Source organism: Protopterus annectens, chromosome 8.part0 (assembly GCF_019279795.1).
Source record: "Protopterus annectens isolate FY-2018-M chromosome 8.part0, PAN1.0, whole genome shotgun sequence".
In the NCBI taxonomy this organism is placed as follows: Eukaryota; Metazoa; Chordata; order Ceratodontiformes; family Protopteridae; genus Protopterus; species Protopterus annectens.
The window spans coordinates 1,635,417,141-1,635,435,203 of NC_056741.1; the positions used below are offsets into that span (position 1 = coordinate 1,635,417,141).

The 18,063-nt window shown below is 40.6% G+C and overlaps 1 protein-coding gene across 1 annotated transcript in view; it reads left to right on the forward strand.

The window, feature by feature from the left end:
• LOC122808522 (protein Aster-B-like) overlaps positions 1 to 18,063 on the forward strand; it is a 1,382,984-nt gene that overhangs the window by 24,802 nt on the left and 1,340,119 nt on the right. Inside the window, exon 3 of the mRNA XM_044079476.1 lies at positions 6,204 to 6,288. Coding sequence (XP_043935411.1) covers positions 6,204 to 6,288 — 85 coding nt within the window. The remainder of the gene's footprint in view (positions 1 to 6,203; positions 6,289 to 18,063) is intronic.

Below are 18,063 nucleotides of genomic sequence, written 5' to 3' on the forward strand. Positions count from 1 at the left end.
TGGTTAGCTTTGCTACAGGAGCAGAAGGCAAAGTCATCTCCAAACAAATCATTTCCAGATGGATAGCACATTGTATCCATTTCTGCTGCAAACAAACATGGAAAGCCTCCCCCCAAGGGGGTCAGGACTCACTCCACCAGAGCATCCTCCACCTCTGCAGCTTTCCTCAGAGGAGTCCTCACCAGGAACATCCTGGAGGCTACCACCTGGACATCTGTTCACACTTTTACTAAACATTACCACCTGCCCCTCTTCTCCAAATCCAGGGCAGGGTTTGCCTCTGCAGTCTTGCAGGGCATCCTAGCCAGGCCCTAGTTTCCTTGACTGCCTCCACCCATTTCCTCAGCTTTGGGAATCAACCCAAATGTGATGACTGCAACAGTGACACACGAAGAACATAGTACAGTTGTGTACACTTACCATAAATGTAGATGTTCGAGTGTATTCACTGTTGCAGTCCTGGTTTCCCTCCCTTCATTCACCTTTCTTCTCTTTCCTTACAAGGGACGCATTGGTATTTGCTTTCTACTGGTGGGGTTCTTGCACCGGAACCTGGCTCCTACTTGGGGGCTCCTGACAGGTTAGGGCAAGAAAAACTGATGTAATGGCATCAGCTGCCTTACTTTATACTATTGATGACCTGACGTCAGTCCTGAAGCACCAGCAATGGACGCAGAAATACTAAGCCTCTGGTATTCGGTCCGGCCAAGGGCTGCCCTGGCAGGGATAACCCAAATGTGATGACTGCAACAGTGAATAGACTCGAACATCTACATTTATGGTAAGTATACACAATTGTACTTTCTCCAGCAGGACGTTAATCTACAAGTGATACTCACTAAAAAACGAGTCTGCTGCTTCATAGCAGCATATTAAGCTGCTGTGGAGGTTGGACTGAAAGAAAGCTAATGACCCTTGTCATTTTACACTCGCTAATCAGCGCTTTTGCTGTTTATTGAGTGTAAAAGAAAAAAAGAAAAAAGTGTGTGTTTGAGATTGATTGTCCTTATTTTACACTCAGTAAGCAGTGCTTTTGCTGTTTAGTGAGTGTAAAATTAAAACAGATAAAAAAGAAGTGTGTTTTGCGTGCATATGTATGTGTGTTTATGTTTCTGTCTGTGTGTATGTGAAGAGTGAGAGCGATTGAGTAGTGGCAGTAGCAGCAATTAAGAGGTATGCATAATTTACGACCTCTTAGCTCAAGAAAAATGGATAAAGCCTAAAATAAAGGGGGAGCAAAGGCTCAGAAATAGAAACAGATTTTAAATTTTGCTCTTATAAAATTAGAAAGTTGTTTGAATAACAGGATTTGTGTTAACATGTCTTTTCTGAAGGAAATAAATTCAGAAACTCAAATGTATGTCGTTATTTAGTGACTTCAGTCCCCAATGATTGCAAACAGCCACACATTTTAGGAGTAGGGGACGCCTGCAGGGTCAGGCCTCATGAACCTCTGGGCAGGCATTATTTGCACAGTAACACACACCCTATTGGGCATTATTACTTTTGTATGACCTAAAATTGGCACATGGAATATGTGATGCGAGGAATCTTATGGACTACCAGTCCAAGACTTTTCTTGTGATTAGTTGAATTACCCCAGTTTTGTTTTTTTAGGTAGCCACTGTATTCAGCTACTCTTGATAATACAGCAAGGATTATCTCTTTTTTCATGAAATCCCTTGCTTTTGGTTCTCTGTTCAGCACTTTATTCTGGGAAGATATTTTATGCCTCTGAAATGACTGTTAATGTCTTTTGTTAGATGAGAATGCCAGAGTTAAACAGCAAAAATTAGATGTTTAGACATACTTTCCTCAGCAGTGGTAATTTGTAACTATTACTATATGCAAATACCACAATATATGCCCAAAGTTTATATTTCCATCTCAGTTCTTGCATATAGGCTCATGTTCTTCTTCACCACAAATGCAATACCAGGTTTAGAAGCAAATCCCTCTGATGGAAATGATGTATAAACAAATTGTACAATAAAAGAAAAAATCTTGTATCCATAAAGAATTGAATAAAAACTCAGCATGTTATTATCAACCTCAAAAATGACTAACATAGAGCTTGGGAGCAAGTGCAAATCTTGCAGAGTTAATTCTGAACTAACAATTGCTATGTCTGCACGGGATAACTGCAAGGCATTCTTGACTTATACAAAGAGACTTAGGAATAATGTCCAGCATTACACCAACCTTATATCTAATTGCATCACTCGCTCCAACTCTGAGGATATAGCTAACATCCTTGCAGATAAATTCAGCTACAACTTCTTTCTGTTGCCTCAGACTTCCCAAAATAAAGTATCCCCCCACCAATACACACACTCTGGTAATCACTACTGAACAGATACTAAAAGTCCTCTCAAAAACGAAAAGCAGCAGGTGTATAGGCCCAGATAACATACCAGGCTGTTTCATAGCTCAGCATGTACTGCTTTCATCAGGCCTCCCTCTTAAACTATTTAGCCACTGGGTCTCCATTACTTTCATACCAGAAGCCTGCAGTATAGATAGCTATAGTACTTCCCTTCAGAAGGGATGCCCCAGCATGGATCCTAACAACTACTGAATTTTCAGCATTATTTGCAAGGTGATGGAATCTACTGTCATTCTTCTCAAATAGGGACATGGGGAAACTAGAATCCATGGACCCTAACAATTTGACATTGCAAGTGATAAACCATGCCTATTAAACCTAGCTAACCTCTTTGAAAGCATCACAGAAGCACTAGATAAGGTAACTCTGTTCACACTGCTTATCTTGACTTGGCTAAGGCTTTTGGCACTGTATACCCCATTTTGACATCCTCGATCAACTCAGTATAAATCCCTGTGTAACTCATTGGATTGCTAACTAGCTCAATGATAGACACCATTCTGTTAGAGTGGTATTAGAATTGGCATGCTATCCTCCACAAAACTTGTCACCTTTTGTGTACTCCAGTGCTCTGGTTTGGGAGCACTTTCTTTTGGCATTTACTTTTATAATGCTAAATATGACATTAAGGCCTTATGCTATTAAAGTTTGCAGATGATTGCAGGTTTGGAGCTATTGTCAACTTTCTTGAAGATGATTGGTTCCTCCAAGCAGTTCTAAATTGAACAAACTCAATGTCAGGGTCAAGGTCTCAAGCTGAATGCCAAAAAAGTTAGCATCATACTGCTTTGAAAGTGGGAGTTCTTGCACGCATACCACATAAACAATCCTATCCTTAAAAATGAGACTATTATTAGAGATCCTAGGCACCTTCATGAATAACCATTATGCATCCACTGTCATTAGAAAAGTCTTCTGCCTCACCTGATTACTAAGTGAACTACCTCTTGGTCTAAAGTGGTCATCATTCCTTTCTACTCATCCCTCACCAGGCCCATACTGGAGTACATATTGATGTGCAACTGTCCAAACACCTATTCCCACTTGAAAAATCTGAGCAATTCCTCAGTAAAGTAAATCTGTGATATGAACTTCCTGTGTTACACATACACTCTTCTCTCTTTTCTGTTCTCTTGTCTTTTACACACTTCTACATAATGGAGTCTATGCTTGACTTGTAAAGTTGTAAAGGACCCAAATACACAATCTAATTTATTACACCGATTGCAACAGAAATACAAGATCAAGGGAAGCTAAATATATATATATATATATATATATATATATATATATATATATATATATATATATACATATATATGAGACGTATTTGTGTGGCAGCTCTCTCTCAAAGAATTACCCACCTCTGGAACAAACTTACGCTCACTTAAAAAAAGAAGCATACCCCTCACTATCTTTAAAGATAATTTAGATGAATGGATGGGAAACCACAAATTTACTTAAAATACAATCAAGGATAGATGCCCATGCTCTGCTAAAGACCTATTTATGGGTAGTAATGCATATAGGTTCATAGTTTCATAGGTTGGTACTAGGCTATCAGCCCTAGGGCCTATACAAGCCTAACCATAACAATTCCCTGGCTATTTCTTCCCACACTATTTACTTCCCTGGATCCCTGTCTAGCAGGGCAACTGATGTGATCCCCGGGGTGAATTTCCTTTCTCCAAGCCAATCGTCAAGGTTCCTTTAGAAGAGGGCCAAGGAGGCACTCTGCTTGACATGTATGGGCAGTCTATTCCAGAGTCTGGGGAGTCTCTGGGTCACACTACACACCCACTATACATCCAGTACCACAAATCATTTAATGTGTATGTGTAAATTCAGTTTAACAAACACTTTTGATAGATAAAGCCACAACAAATGGATAATTGAGAACAGGTTGGCTAGGAAATTCATGGTTATGTATCCACATCCGCAGTACTTTTATATTCTTCCTAAAATTCATAAATAAGCTGTTAATCCAAAAGAAAGAGCTATTTCATGTAAGCATCCATTAACTGAACATCTCTCCAGTTTTCTGAAACCATGCCTGTCTCCTCTACTCGGTCTTATGAGACAGACTGCAGGATTCCACGCAGTGTTTAAGGTTAATGGCTGAGCTACAAATGGAAACTGATTGATGCATAATGTGTACTGTAGATGCAAAAGCTTTACTGACTGACATCCCACATCAAGCAAGTATTGAAACTGTAGAATATTGGTTGGATAAGAGTAGCCTTTGGAATATTATTATAAAGGCATCCTTTCTTTAACAAGCTTCTAGTTTGTCTTACGTAATAGATATGAACAAAGAATATATTTTATTTTGTTAGTTAATGCTATCTTTATGTACAGGGCATTGCTATGTGGGCATACTTTGCATTAATATATGCAAATTTGTTTATGGGTTACCTGGAGGAGAGTATGATTTATGATTCTTATCATAATATTTATTTATATGCCATGGATATGTGGCAGTGCTCTTTGGGTGATTGTTGGCTCATCTGGAAATCCATTGTGAATGAACACCATGTTTTTGCTCAGCATTTAAATGAAGACAATTCTGCGACAAAATCTACAGTAGGTTATCATTTGTCACATTTTTTGATAGATGTTTTCTGTTGTTAAAGCTGTAGTCAGTACTATAGTTAAACCTTTGTACAGGAAGCCATTTTGCAATGCCTTTTGCCATTTTTCTCCCTGACTGGAATTATGTTAATTTGGATTTTTCTTCATTTTTAAAGAAGACTTATCTTTTTAAGTTATTTATTAAATTGAATGCATATGGTCACATTAATTGTCTTGCAGCAGTTGATATGTGAATTTTAAATCACAATTTTACCCCAGGGGTTACCATGTATCTGTTGTGGACAGGAGGAGTAAGTAGGCAAGTGTACCACTGGGGCTGTAGTGGCTAGGCTATAGCTTAACTGTCCTACTGCCTAATAGCAACCTATAAACCTGTGAACCAATTAATGTATGGGGGCAACCTCATCAGTCCCAACCCCCAACTGAATATAACATGCTGCAAGGCTGTAACACCTAAAGGTAGATTATATGTCTTTAGAGGGGCTTTAGCAGCACTGAACATATTGACAAAACAGAATTAGTATATCTTATCTGCAGAACTGTGCTTGAAGTCAACTGAATTTCACCAGTTTTTGATTTCTTCCTTAATCTGATGATATTTTGGTACTGGAATGTTGTTTTAAAAGGAATATAGACTAGGTTGGGGGGAAGGTTGTATCCTGTAGACTATGGAACAAATTAATACTGGGTGAAAAATTCTACTGGCACTAGTTTTGGGAGGAATTATCTCATGTCGGCGTTGGACTCCCCCCCCCCCCACAAAAAAAAAAGGTAATTGTCCTTAACCCCCTACTAAGTATCTAAGCCTTCATACCCCAAGGTAGTGCCACAACAAGCAATGTGTCAGAATGTGGGAGAGTGTGGGGGGCATGGAGCAGAACTCAGCATATCAGCTGTTCTCTATACCCCTGCACTGTTGAGAGTTCAAAGATTTATTTTAAATCCTTCAAAACTTAATATAAACAGACAACTGTTGTATGATAGTCTATAAAAAAAACACTGTTGTATAATTTTATTTTATGAATTTATTTTTTGGATGCACAAACCTATGTGTTTTGATTTATACATTAAATATGATGGTGCTGTTGTACACACTACACCTTAAAATATTTTTAATTGTTAATTCATTTTTGTACGATAAAGGTAAAGTATCATTTTTGCCAGTTATTACTTAAGTTTGTGGACAGAGGTAAGAAACAGTAATATATGCTTTCTCTTTTTACAGGTACTCAGCCCAACATACAAACAGAGGAATGAAGACTTTAGGAAGCTGTTTAAGCATCTTCCTGAATCCGAGCGGCTTATTGTTGGTAAGGATCACCAGTCATTTTGTCTTTAATGATGAAGTCTATTGTTACTTATTTTGCTAGCACAGACAAGTTGTTTAGAGAGTGTCAGCAGTGGAATGCAATACTGAGATGCTGGAAATGGGTAACATTCTTGTAAACAAATTTCATTGAAAACATTTAACAGCTATCAGAACTCAATAAAACTCACAACCATTTCAGGTTACAGTTGTGTTTATTGCTTAACACCCATAAATCGGTGAGGTAGAAAATAATAGAAATCCTCTGCAATGATGACTCTCTTGTACCAACCCGGATCCCCTTCAGCAACCCGAATGCTCACTTTCCCGAATTCCGAAACGCCAAAATGAAAAAGCTGACAAACACGCAACACTGACATCTTGGAACACTAACTTTCCACTCCAGGTAAGTAACCGCTTGCCATCCTGTTGAACTTTGCCCCTTACCCACAATGTAGTGTGATATTGGAGTTGGTATATTCAGTTATGAGGCTGTAGGTGGGTTTGCTTTCCTTCAGTTTTATTTTTTTGTCAGGATGGCCAAGCGGTTACTTACCTGGAGTGGAAAGTCGGTGTTCCAGGACATCTGTGTTGTGCGGTTGTCTGCCATTTGGTCTTGGCATTTTGGAAGGAGAGTAAGTGAGCGTTCAGGTTTCTGAACCCATAGCTATATATCTTCACACTGTTTACTTAGAATTTATAAAAATATCTGTAGCATTTGCTGTGTTCTGTTACATCCTTGCAAGGCTTTCTATCAATATTTCCTACATTTTGGTAATTTGCCTAAACTATTTTCTGTACCTGAAGGTTTAATTGATTAAAGAATTAAATAACTGACTATAGCAGACTTTGTCAACCACAGACCTTTTGTCTTTGCATGTACTTCTGAGAAGTAGATTCCAAACAATAGGGGCCCCAGCACCAATCCCTGTGGAACACCACTGGTAATGGGGTCTGTGGTTGAGGTGGAGTCCCCTATTTTGACTGTATGTGTTCTGTTGGTGAACCAGTTTGCAACCCACCTGACAGTATATGGGTTGATCCCCAGCTGGGTGAATTTTTCAATGATGCCTGAGTGGGTGATTGTTTCAAAGGCCTTGGCCAAGTCTAGGTAGCCCATATGCACAGATTTGCCTTCATCCAGGGCTTTGAAGAAGTCCACCAGGTTCAAAAGGCAGAACCTCCCTTTACAAAAACCAAACTGGGTTGAGTCAAGTGTTTGAAGGTCTCCTATATCCTTGTTGATAAGGTGCATGATAATTCTCTCTATGGCCTTGCAGATAAGGCTGGTTAGGCTAATGGGTCTGTAATTCCCAGGGTGAGTGGATACATCTGCTTGTGCAAGGGGATGACAGTAGCTGTTTTCCATTCAGCAGGGACAAAACCAGTGCTTAGGTTGTGGTTGAAAAGAGTACCCAATGATTAAGCTAATGCCTGTTTTAAACCATTGACAACATAGCCTGGGATGTTGTCAGGTCTCATAGAGGCTATGTCATAATATCAAGGATCCTTCTGTTCTGCCATGCTCCATGGTACTGTCTGTCTTGGCTCCTTTGATGATGATGATAGCGGGGGGTAGAGCAGGAAGTTGATGACTGGTTAAGCACTGAGGTTGTACCTCCTAGGGGAGTTAAATTTAAGTTCTAGCACCTTGTCAACCTCATTTCTGGATGTATAACTGACTTTATTTGTTGTCTTCTTGCTTAGCCATCTGAGCAAGAGTTCGACAATCATGGCAGGACCTTTAGGACAAGTCTGGGTTGATGTTGTATTCCTCATCCTCCTCAGTTTTTCCTGTGAAGAGGAAGAAGGGTAAGTGTTCATTTAACAAGAAGAAAATAGACTCTCTCACAGAGTTGCCAACTCAGAGAGAGAAAGAGAGAGAGTGATGGAAGAGTATCTCCTCCTGATGATACCATATTTGGGAAAATCTTGGAATTATTGAGTAATAAGTAGGGATGGAGCCAGGATTAAGAATGGCCTGTCTTTTTCTGACAAGAAATATGACTAAACAATTTTTATACATAACTACTGCTTGTACATTCTACTAAGTTGCATGAGGGCTTTCTCTTTAGTAACTTCCATCTCTGTAAAATCGTAGACTGTATAAATGTAGCTACTGTTTGTGCATAAATGTAAATAGAAATGTAACCACTATATGTTTAACTGGAACTTAGTATAATGTAATGTAAGCAAATGGAGTTTTTCTCCCTGGACCTCCATTGAAAATGGGTATTATCCAGTCAGACTTTCCCGGTAAACAAGGATGGATAAATAAATAAATAAGATCATGCAGGATATCTTCCAGATGCCTCCCTTTTCCCCCTGGGTAGTTACTGTTGCTGACAAAGTTGTCACTTGTGTTATCCAGAAGGCCTGGAAGGAATCAGCTGTATTAGCACTAGTGACAAGGAGGCTGAACAAGATCCATCAGAGGCCATGGAGTAGGATTCCTTGGTCAAGACCCCAGTTACTGAGTCCACTAAGGAGGCAGATAATATTTAAGAGAGAACTGACTACAAAGAGTTCAACTGTTTACCCTTCTGAAAAATACCCTCAGACTGTAGGCCACTTTGAGAAGCATTTCTACACATCCTCCACTTTCTCAATCACTTCCAAGAAGTTTAATGAGGTGCTGCTGCATTTGCTGAGGGAGATGAAAGACAACACAAATTAAGCATCCCTAGTGGCAATGATTGACACAGTTTCTAGTCTTAGCACGTCTTGCACACAGTGCTGTGAATGGCACATCCAGGGCAGCTACCGTCGGCACTGCTATTCAAAATCACACTTGGCTTTGCCTAGCAGATTTCAGAGATTTTCTGAGTGATCTTATTTCAATGTCCACTTCAGTTGAACCAACCTATATAGTCCAAAATTTAGAAATAAATAAAAGATAGTGAAAATGATAGTATGACTTTAACAGCTGTTGCCATCTGATTTCAAACTTCAATACTGTAGAATCAGGAGGGGTCCAGAAAGCTTTTTAAACAGAAGTAGAAACATTACAGAGAGTGCCAACAATCTGGAAGGAACCAGAGGAGCCACAGCCTCTTTTCAAAGTAGATATCAATTCAAAGATATGGACTGTTAGCTGGCAGGGTTTTCATGCTTCTTCCTCGGGAGGATGGTTGAACTAGCAGCAGCACTTAGGATTTGTATGACTGTCCCAGGTTGGAGGCAGTTAGGCGATGGCCATCTGTGCATCTGCTTTTTGGATGGCCATCATAGAAGACAGATGGATAAGAGAGAATTTCTAGAAGCTATAGAAGCAATTTCCTGACTCCCCATCATCCACCTTCTGTCATTCTTCTCATTGCCCTAACCCATCAGAAGTAGTTAACAAAACTGGAGGTGCTCTTCTTCCCAGAAGAGAAAGCAAGCCAAGAGTTTCCACCAGATAAGAAAGGACCCATCTTTTATTCCAGATTTTTTTGGGTAATAAAGAATATAAAGGACCTCAGGGTTATACTAGATCTAAGCAGCCTAAGCCAGTTTGCCCCAGATACTGTGTTCCAAATGGCCTTTATGCGGTCAGTTCTCCATTGTTTTTCCAAAATAGACTGTAATACTCATTCACTCTCCAAAGCACGTACATTCTTGCTTGTCATGATTTTCTAAAGAGTTGAGGAGGTATCTCTTAGGATATTCCTTGGATGCTCCATCTATTCAGATGACCCGCCTACAAGAAAGGATTTCCCTGCTGTAGCAGCCAGTCACTGTCTCTCTCTCTCTCTGTCTTTCACTCACTCTCCATCTGTCTCTCTGTGCCATCAAATGTTGCCCCTGCTAGTTTCTGTCTGAAAATTCTAAGGCTCATGAAGTGCAATATTTGCTTAGTCCTACATGCTTATTTCCACATGCAGATTCTTCAGTGGACTCTTAAGAATTCAGTGGAACCAATCCTCAGGCTCATAATTGGATCTAGTAATAATCTTGAAAGCTAGAAGTTCACATCATCAGTGGTGTCTTCACGTGTTTGTGGTAGATACCTTCATTGTCCAGTGCCCTTAGTGGCAGTTACCATGGAATTGTCTGCTCAGTAGGTGGAGGCAAAATATTGTACGTTACATGGTCATAGGACCAGTGTATGGGATAAAGCATTTTAGGAGCTGCCTCTGTCCATTAGTAGTACAGGTGACAGTCCTGGGGTAAATTTTCTGTTTCCCATCCATAGATTTAAGTTGTGCTTGAATATGGACACAGATGAATCTTGTTTTATGTGCATGGGGAGGCTGCATATAAGCACTTTGAAGATGAGAACAGTCCTATTGACAGGCTCTTCAAGACTATCTGCTATGAGATACCATACATACCAATAACACTGCAGTTTTATAAACTAGCGAAGAGTTACCTGCTCATATTTCGTATGTTGGGAGGCCATCAGAATATGGAATTGGGCTATGTCATTTGATCATCTCCTATTCATAAAGAGAACAGATGAGCATCAAACAGGCTCAGCGGTTGCCTGCTGATGCCACATGACTGAACCCTAAGCATGACAATAGCATGGAACTTGTTCCATCACTGGGAGAAACCTTGCTGTAATCTCTTTGCATCTCTGACCAACATCAAGTGCAGTAATTTATTTTCTGTAATGCCTCCACTGTGAAAGAATCACAAGGATACTATGGTCCAGAGATGGCTCTCAAGTCTGCTTTGTGCATTTCCTCCCTTTCCCATAATCCCCAAGATGTGATCCAGAAAGCAATTCCATACAAGACCAAAGTTGTCCTTAACACCCTGTTTTGGCCTTTGCGAACCTGGTTCCCCATCTTCAGGCCTCATAGGTTCATAGGTAAGGACTAGGCTAGCTGCCCTTATGGGTAATTTTAAGTCTAGATAATTTCCCTTTTTGTCCTGGAAATAAACTATTCCATTTGGTTATAGATTGGCCTTACCCATCTCCTAATCAATAATTGTATATTACCCCATGAGAATAAATGGGATCATACCATAGATAATTTGGGAGGACCAGTGTATGGGATAAAGCATTTTAGGAGCTGCCTCTGTCCATTAGTAGTACAGGTGACAGTCCTGGGGTAAATTTTCTGTTTCCCATCCATAGATTTAAGTTGTGCTTGAATATGGCCACAGATGAATCTTGTTTTATGTGCATGGGGAGGCTGTTCCCCAGCAGCGGTGTCCACTGCAAGATATACCTGTCCCTCCAAACTGTTCTTTTGATGTTGCAGAATAGATTTAGATCCCTAGATGGAGTATTTCTGATGCTATTCGACTTGCTGATATGAAGTAAATCCATCAGTTGTGGGTCAGAGGATGCCTTGTATGCCAGACAAAGGTCACCCACAAGCAGTATGTAGGATACCTAGTGTAATGATAGGGCTTTGAGTCAGTCCATATAGGACATGCTGTTTGGACTTAGTATCCTTTTAGTAAGGTTTCTGTGTGGGCATTCCAGTTGTATGTGTTTGGACAGATACATGCAAAAGGGGGCATTATACTCAATGACTGGCCTAATGAGGGCTGAGTAAAGGGGGACAATGACATTCCTAGATCTAGACACAATCCCTTTGTTTATAGGCAGTGCAATGTAGAAGAACTTTCTTACAACAATGGACATATGTTGGTCAAAAGTTGGGTTACTGTCCACATAAGTTCCCAAATCCCGAACAACTGGGTCAACTCTTAGGGGTATAATGTCAATGTGGTAACTCCCTGGTGTAGATGGCTTATCAAAGGATACAGTAATCCATTTGTTGGCATTTATTTTCAGACCATGATTTTTGGCAGCAGTTTTTCATGTAGGGCAAAGCTTCCTGAAGGATGACTAAATTATTTGGGGATTCAAACTTAGTCATCCAGATCCCTTTGGTATTGGCTTTACTTCAGAAAAGTAGTTGCCAAACAGGAGAGGTCCTAGCACAGATCCACCCTGGAGGACTCCACTGGTGACTGGTCCCTTTGTGGAGTTAACTTCCCATGTTTTGATTATTTGGAGTCCTGTCTGTGAGCCAGTTGGCAATCCGGCGGGTGACATAGGGGTTTATTCCAAGTTTATTTAGCATTTCTGTTGTGCCTGAGTGAGAAATGTGTCAAAAGCTTTGGCCAGGTCAAGGTATGTGGTGTGTACCATTATGCCTTCATCCATTACTTTGGTGACTATTTCAACAAAATCCACCAGGCTGAATAAGTATGACCAGCACCTGATAAATCCAAACTGAGACTGGTCTAATATTTGGGGATTCCATATATCCTGAATGATTAGTTCCATGATAAGTTTTTCCATGGCTTTGCATGTGAGGCTGATCAGATTTATGGGTCTGTAATTGTTTGGGTCTGTGGAAGGTCCTGCCTTATGCAGGGGAATGACTGTAGCTCTTCTTCATCTGCTTAATACAAAATCTGTAGGGAGGCTGAGATTGAACAGTGATGTTATCTCTTGGGCAAGGTTCTGTATTTGAAAGTGTCCATAACTGTTCTATGATACCCATTCAGCAAGCCTTAACTGGACATCAAGACCCTAGACTTGACTTCATGGTTTCTACAGTTCTGATGATGACCATGAATGCAACCTACCTGCCAGGAATCATACAGATCATAGCTTCTGCCCTGAGACAGTCTGCTAGAAAGATATCCTAGCCCAATAGGCTCCCATCCTGACTCGCCCTTAAACACTGCTAATGCCTTTAATAACTTCTTCACCTCAACAATACTCAATCTAGCTAGCCAGCAAAACCCTGACCCTTCTTTACTAGACACCTCTAACTGTACCCCACCACCATTTCAACTCAAACCTATACCCACATCATATATACTACACCTACTTCAAAAACTTAAACCTTCCACTCCCTCAGCCGACAAAATCCCAGCAGAATATCTCCAGCTTGGAGCTAAAGCAGTTGCATATCCAATCTCTTTACTAATTAACAGAACCATTAAAGAAAGTACCATACCTTCACTCTGGAAAATCTCCCACATCATCCCACTCTTCAAAGGTGGGGATTCCTTTGAATACTCAAACTACCGCCCTATTGCGCTTCTTTCTTCCATTGCAAAAATAATGTAGAAATGTATCCATAAACAACTACTCAATCACCTCCTTCAAAATAATCTGCTAGCTAACTGTCAACATGGATTTCGTCCCTACCATAGTACCACCACAGCCTTACTATCCTTTATTGAATCCATTAATCACAACCGAAACAACAATCTTCCTTCATCAGCCTTCTTTGTAGACCTATCTAAGGCTTTCGACATGGTGAACCACCAACTACTCCTGCACCACCTTAAATCCATTTCTCTCGATAGTATTGCACTTAACTGGTTTACTTCCTACCTTCAGAATAGGAAACAAGCAGTGCTATGGAACAATAATCTTTCAGAGCTCCTACCATCCTCCCTAGGGGTTCCTCAGGGCTCCATCCTAGGTCCCCTTCTATTTTCCATCTTTATCAATGACCTACATCAAGTCACCCCTATCTACTTGCATTCAATACTGACGATACTACCATCATTTGTTCTGCCTCCAACCAAGATGACTTACACCTCCTTACCCAAAAACTTTTTCAACCATAGAACAATGGTTCTCTAATCATTGTTTACTTCTAAACCCTAAGAAAACTAAACTGCTTCTCTTCAAACCTACGCACCAATCCCCCCCTATTAACTTCTCTCTTACATCGAACAATGGTACCTTATCTCCCCAGATGAAACGACCAAACTCCTTGGCATAACTATTGACAACCAACTTAAATTTGACTCACATATCAACTCAACCATAAAAACAACTAATAGAAAACTAGGTTCACTGTATAGAATCAAATCCTTCCTTACTTCTGAAGCAAGAACTACCATAGCCAGAACGCATCTCATCTCTACACTACTTTACGCTTCCCCTATATACACAAACCTATCCAAATATAACATCAATAAACTTACGTCAGCCTATAATAACATTGCCAAATTTGCCACATCCTCCCCATATAAAACACACCACTGCAAAAACCTCCGCCACCTTGGATGGCTAGAGCTACCTCACCTTATTCTATACTATCAGCTCTCTATAGCCCAGAAAGCCCTTCACCACCCTGGCAACACTCCTATGCTCTCCACCCTTATCAAGCCCTATAACAACCTAAAAAACCTTCGCTCTTCGAGCAAAATTCTAATTCAAACCTCTCAATCAAGGAATACTGCAGGAGAATCTATGTTCTCCAACTCAATTGGTAAAAAATGGAACCTACTTCCTCCCAACCTGACATCCCAAACCTCCGTCTCTATATTTAAAACTAAACTAAAACACTACCTAACCAACCACTGGCTTTGCTCCTGTGACTACCCAAGCTGATTATCCTGGCTCCCATCTCCTATGCACATATCTTTCTTTTTTCCAGCTTTATGCTTTTAGCATTACCTATACTACTAAGACAAGCCCTCTTTATCTTGCAACTTTTCCCTAATCTACTTTACATTGCCTATTTTTAATATCCAACTTTTAACAATATTACTCTATCCATTCTGTTACTCTATCTACAGCACTATCCCTTTTACCTTCCTCTTTCTATCTCATACAAATGTCCTAAGTACTGTGTTTGCTTGTATATCCTTTACACTGTGTACTTTTTCTCCATGCCTATTCCTAAATATTCTGTATCATACTGTCAGTCATGGGTGAATATGTGTATGTATTTGACAATTTACTGTTAATTATCATGTAGTAGATAGCGGGGCTTTTCTCCTCGGGCCTCCACTGAAAATGGACATGTATCCAGCTGGACCAGCCCGGTTAACAAATGTAAAATAAATAAAATAAAATAAATATGAGGACAAGTGGGAAAGTTTTGGGGGTTGGGCTTTTTCTAGAGGTTTAAATCCATTCACTGCTCTTGAGTCCTCTGTTTTACACAACTTGGCAGATATTTTTTGAAACAGATGCAACTTATAGCTGTAATACAGTTTACTTTTGGTGATATCTAACTTTCATCATTTCACTGGCATCTGTTATGGTTTATAAAATGTTTCTTAAAAGAACATTTTTAAATTATTCCTCTGTTCAAAGATACTGTTGCATCTTAGGATTTGAATTTTGTCCATTTGAGATTGCTGGAAGGCAGAGATGAAATTTCTTTCCTGAAAGATTAATTTTTAGTGGCATGTATGTCCACTGAATACATCTTTGAAGTCCAGGCTTTGTTAATAGATTCTCATTACTTAGTGTCTCATAAAGACAGTGTCTGTGAGAACAAATCCTAATTTATATCTAATGAAGCTACTGAGTCCAACATATCAATCTGCCTGTATTTCTTTCAAGAATACTCTAACAGGGCAGATTACAGTTCTGTTTTCTGAGAACTAAATTCTCTTTAAAATACTTCTCACCAGTTTGTTTCCTATGCCCCTAGGAATCTGACATCCAAAGTCTGTAAGGTGAACTTATCCAGGTTGTGATCATACTCGTAGTGCATAGCATTCTGTTATCATTAGTATGAAAAGTCATTATTTGGCAATCCTACAGCTCATCTTGCTATGGCAATAGCCTCTTCCCAGGTGTTTTTTCAGAAATCTTTTGCTGAACAAAATCTGTACAGCTGCCACAATGGCTTCTATGCCTTCTGTCACAATGTCAGCTGGATATAATCTCCAGGTGCAGTTCTGCCATACATGGATCATTTCAAGATGCTAACAAGGAGGATGAACTAGGAACACTGTGCTGAAGTTGAAGTGAATGAGCAGGATCACTACACATATGAAAGTTATGTACTTATTGTAAACAATCAGGGGGGATCTGTGTCCATCCTCATCTTTTGTCCCCTGCCAAGAATGTATGGCATATGTATAATCGGTGTTAGGCTAGATGAGGTATTATACTTCTGTCATTCGCTATGTGGTATTGTCATTCTGAAGCCTGTGGAGGAATGCAAATCATTATGGAATTGGGGAGGAGTTGGAGGCCTGAGAAAATGTTAGTGCTGAGCTGACTTGGGCTTGTGGCTAAAGTCTTAGTCTTAGAGAGGATGACTACAGAACACCTATTACTGTCATTATGGTAAGTACATATCTTTTGTGAAATCTGGGCTCTGTGAATAGATTCTCCTTCCTTAGTGTTTTGTAAGGACAATGGCTGTGAGAAAAAAACCCTAATTTATGCCTGAAGTAGTTATGGAGTCCAGCTTACAAGTGTTTGAGATGATTTTCATAGTTGAGGTTTTTTGTAGTTATTCCTTAGGCAAATTTAAGTAATTAATTTGCACAGCACCAAGGTGGTGCAGCGGTTAGCATTGTCGCCTCACAGCAAGAGGTTCTCCGGTTCGATTCTCGGCTGGGGTGCCTTCTGTGCAGAGTCTGCATGTCCTCCCTGTGGTTGTGTGGGTTTCCTCCGGGTGCTCCGGTTTCCTCCCACATCCCAAAGAGGTATGATACCCAAAGTAGGTGGATTGGACACTCTAAATTGGCCCTAGGTATAATTGTGTGTGTGTGTGTGTGTGTGTGTGTGTGTGTGTGTGTGTGTGTGTGTGTGTGTGTGTGCCTTCTGTGGAAGGTTGAGTGCCGGGCTGCCAGCTCGACACTGTAAAAACTGTACTTGCAATCATGAGCGGTCAGGTGATCTGCTGTGCCGACGCCTAAGAAGAAGAAGAAGTATTAGGTACTTAAAGAGTTCTGCACTGGTTAATTATTAACTGATAACTTGCTTTTAGCCCATACTTGTCTTCTAAACTAAATAAAGTAGCAAATCAAGCATGTGTATATAACATTAGATGTTAAGTTGTCTATCTCGCCTTCATTCTTGCTGGATGGGTTTGGAGCCGACTGCCCGACCGCCACTCTAAAAGCTCGAGAGTTGGTTCCACCGGCTCGAGGCTGCCCCTATATCCCACAATGCTAGGCGTGAATTACCTCAGATCTCGTTTGCCGCTACAGCGATCGAGGTGTTTTTCTACCGGCTCCAGGTTAGTTAAAATTAGATTAGTTTAATAACTTTAAACTTATGCTAGCTTAGTTTATCCCCTTTAATTACCCTTAGTGTAGTGGATATTATCCCTTCTACCTTTTATCCAGCCCTTTTTTCAAGAACTAATAAGTTCTTTCCTTAGGCCTTCGGGCCCTTCCTTCCCTCCCTTAGGGTGTGTATGTGTTTTGGTTAGGAATTTTTACCTTTCAGAAGTTTTGTTTTAAATAATTCTACTTAGATTTCTAACAGTGTAATCTGTGTGTGTGTTACTGTGTGTGGTTACACTTCGGTTCCTGAAAATGTCCAAGGATTCAAAGGTCTCAGGCTTCAAGAAGTGTGAATCGTGCTGTCAGAAAATGTCTCTGACAGACGTTCACACTTCTTGTGTGTACTGCCTGGGACCATTACACCTGCAGGACTCTTGTGCTGTATGCCATGACTTCAGCCCCAGAGTCCTGCAGGAAAGAAGAAACAAACTCATATTAAGGGTTTGCTTAAGCCTGAAGGTTCCCTTTCTGCTACATCGGGAAAACCTCCTAAGGGATCCAAGACCTCGGCTCCAGCTTCAGAGTCGAGGCCTAAGGCTGCGAAGCGTACTGCTTGATCGGCCCCGGCTGGAGCCGATGAGTCTTTGACTACAGTATCTGTGGTTCCTCGGCCCGCCGGAGCCGAGGCATTAGAGATTCCTGGTCGGCTCCGATCAGACCATCGAGCCGACATCTAGAAAGAGATCGAGGTCACCATCCCTTGGCTCCGTTCATTCGGCTCCAGCGTCTCCCTTGCTGTCTGAACGGAGCCACAGATCTCACTCCTCCAGGTCATCGAGGCTCTCAGATCATGACCTCCAGAGGGTAGTGAGTCGACTTT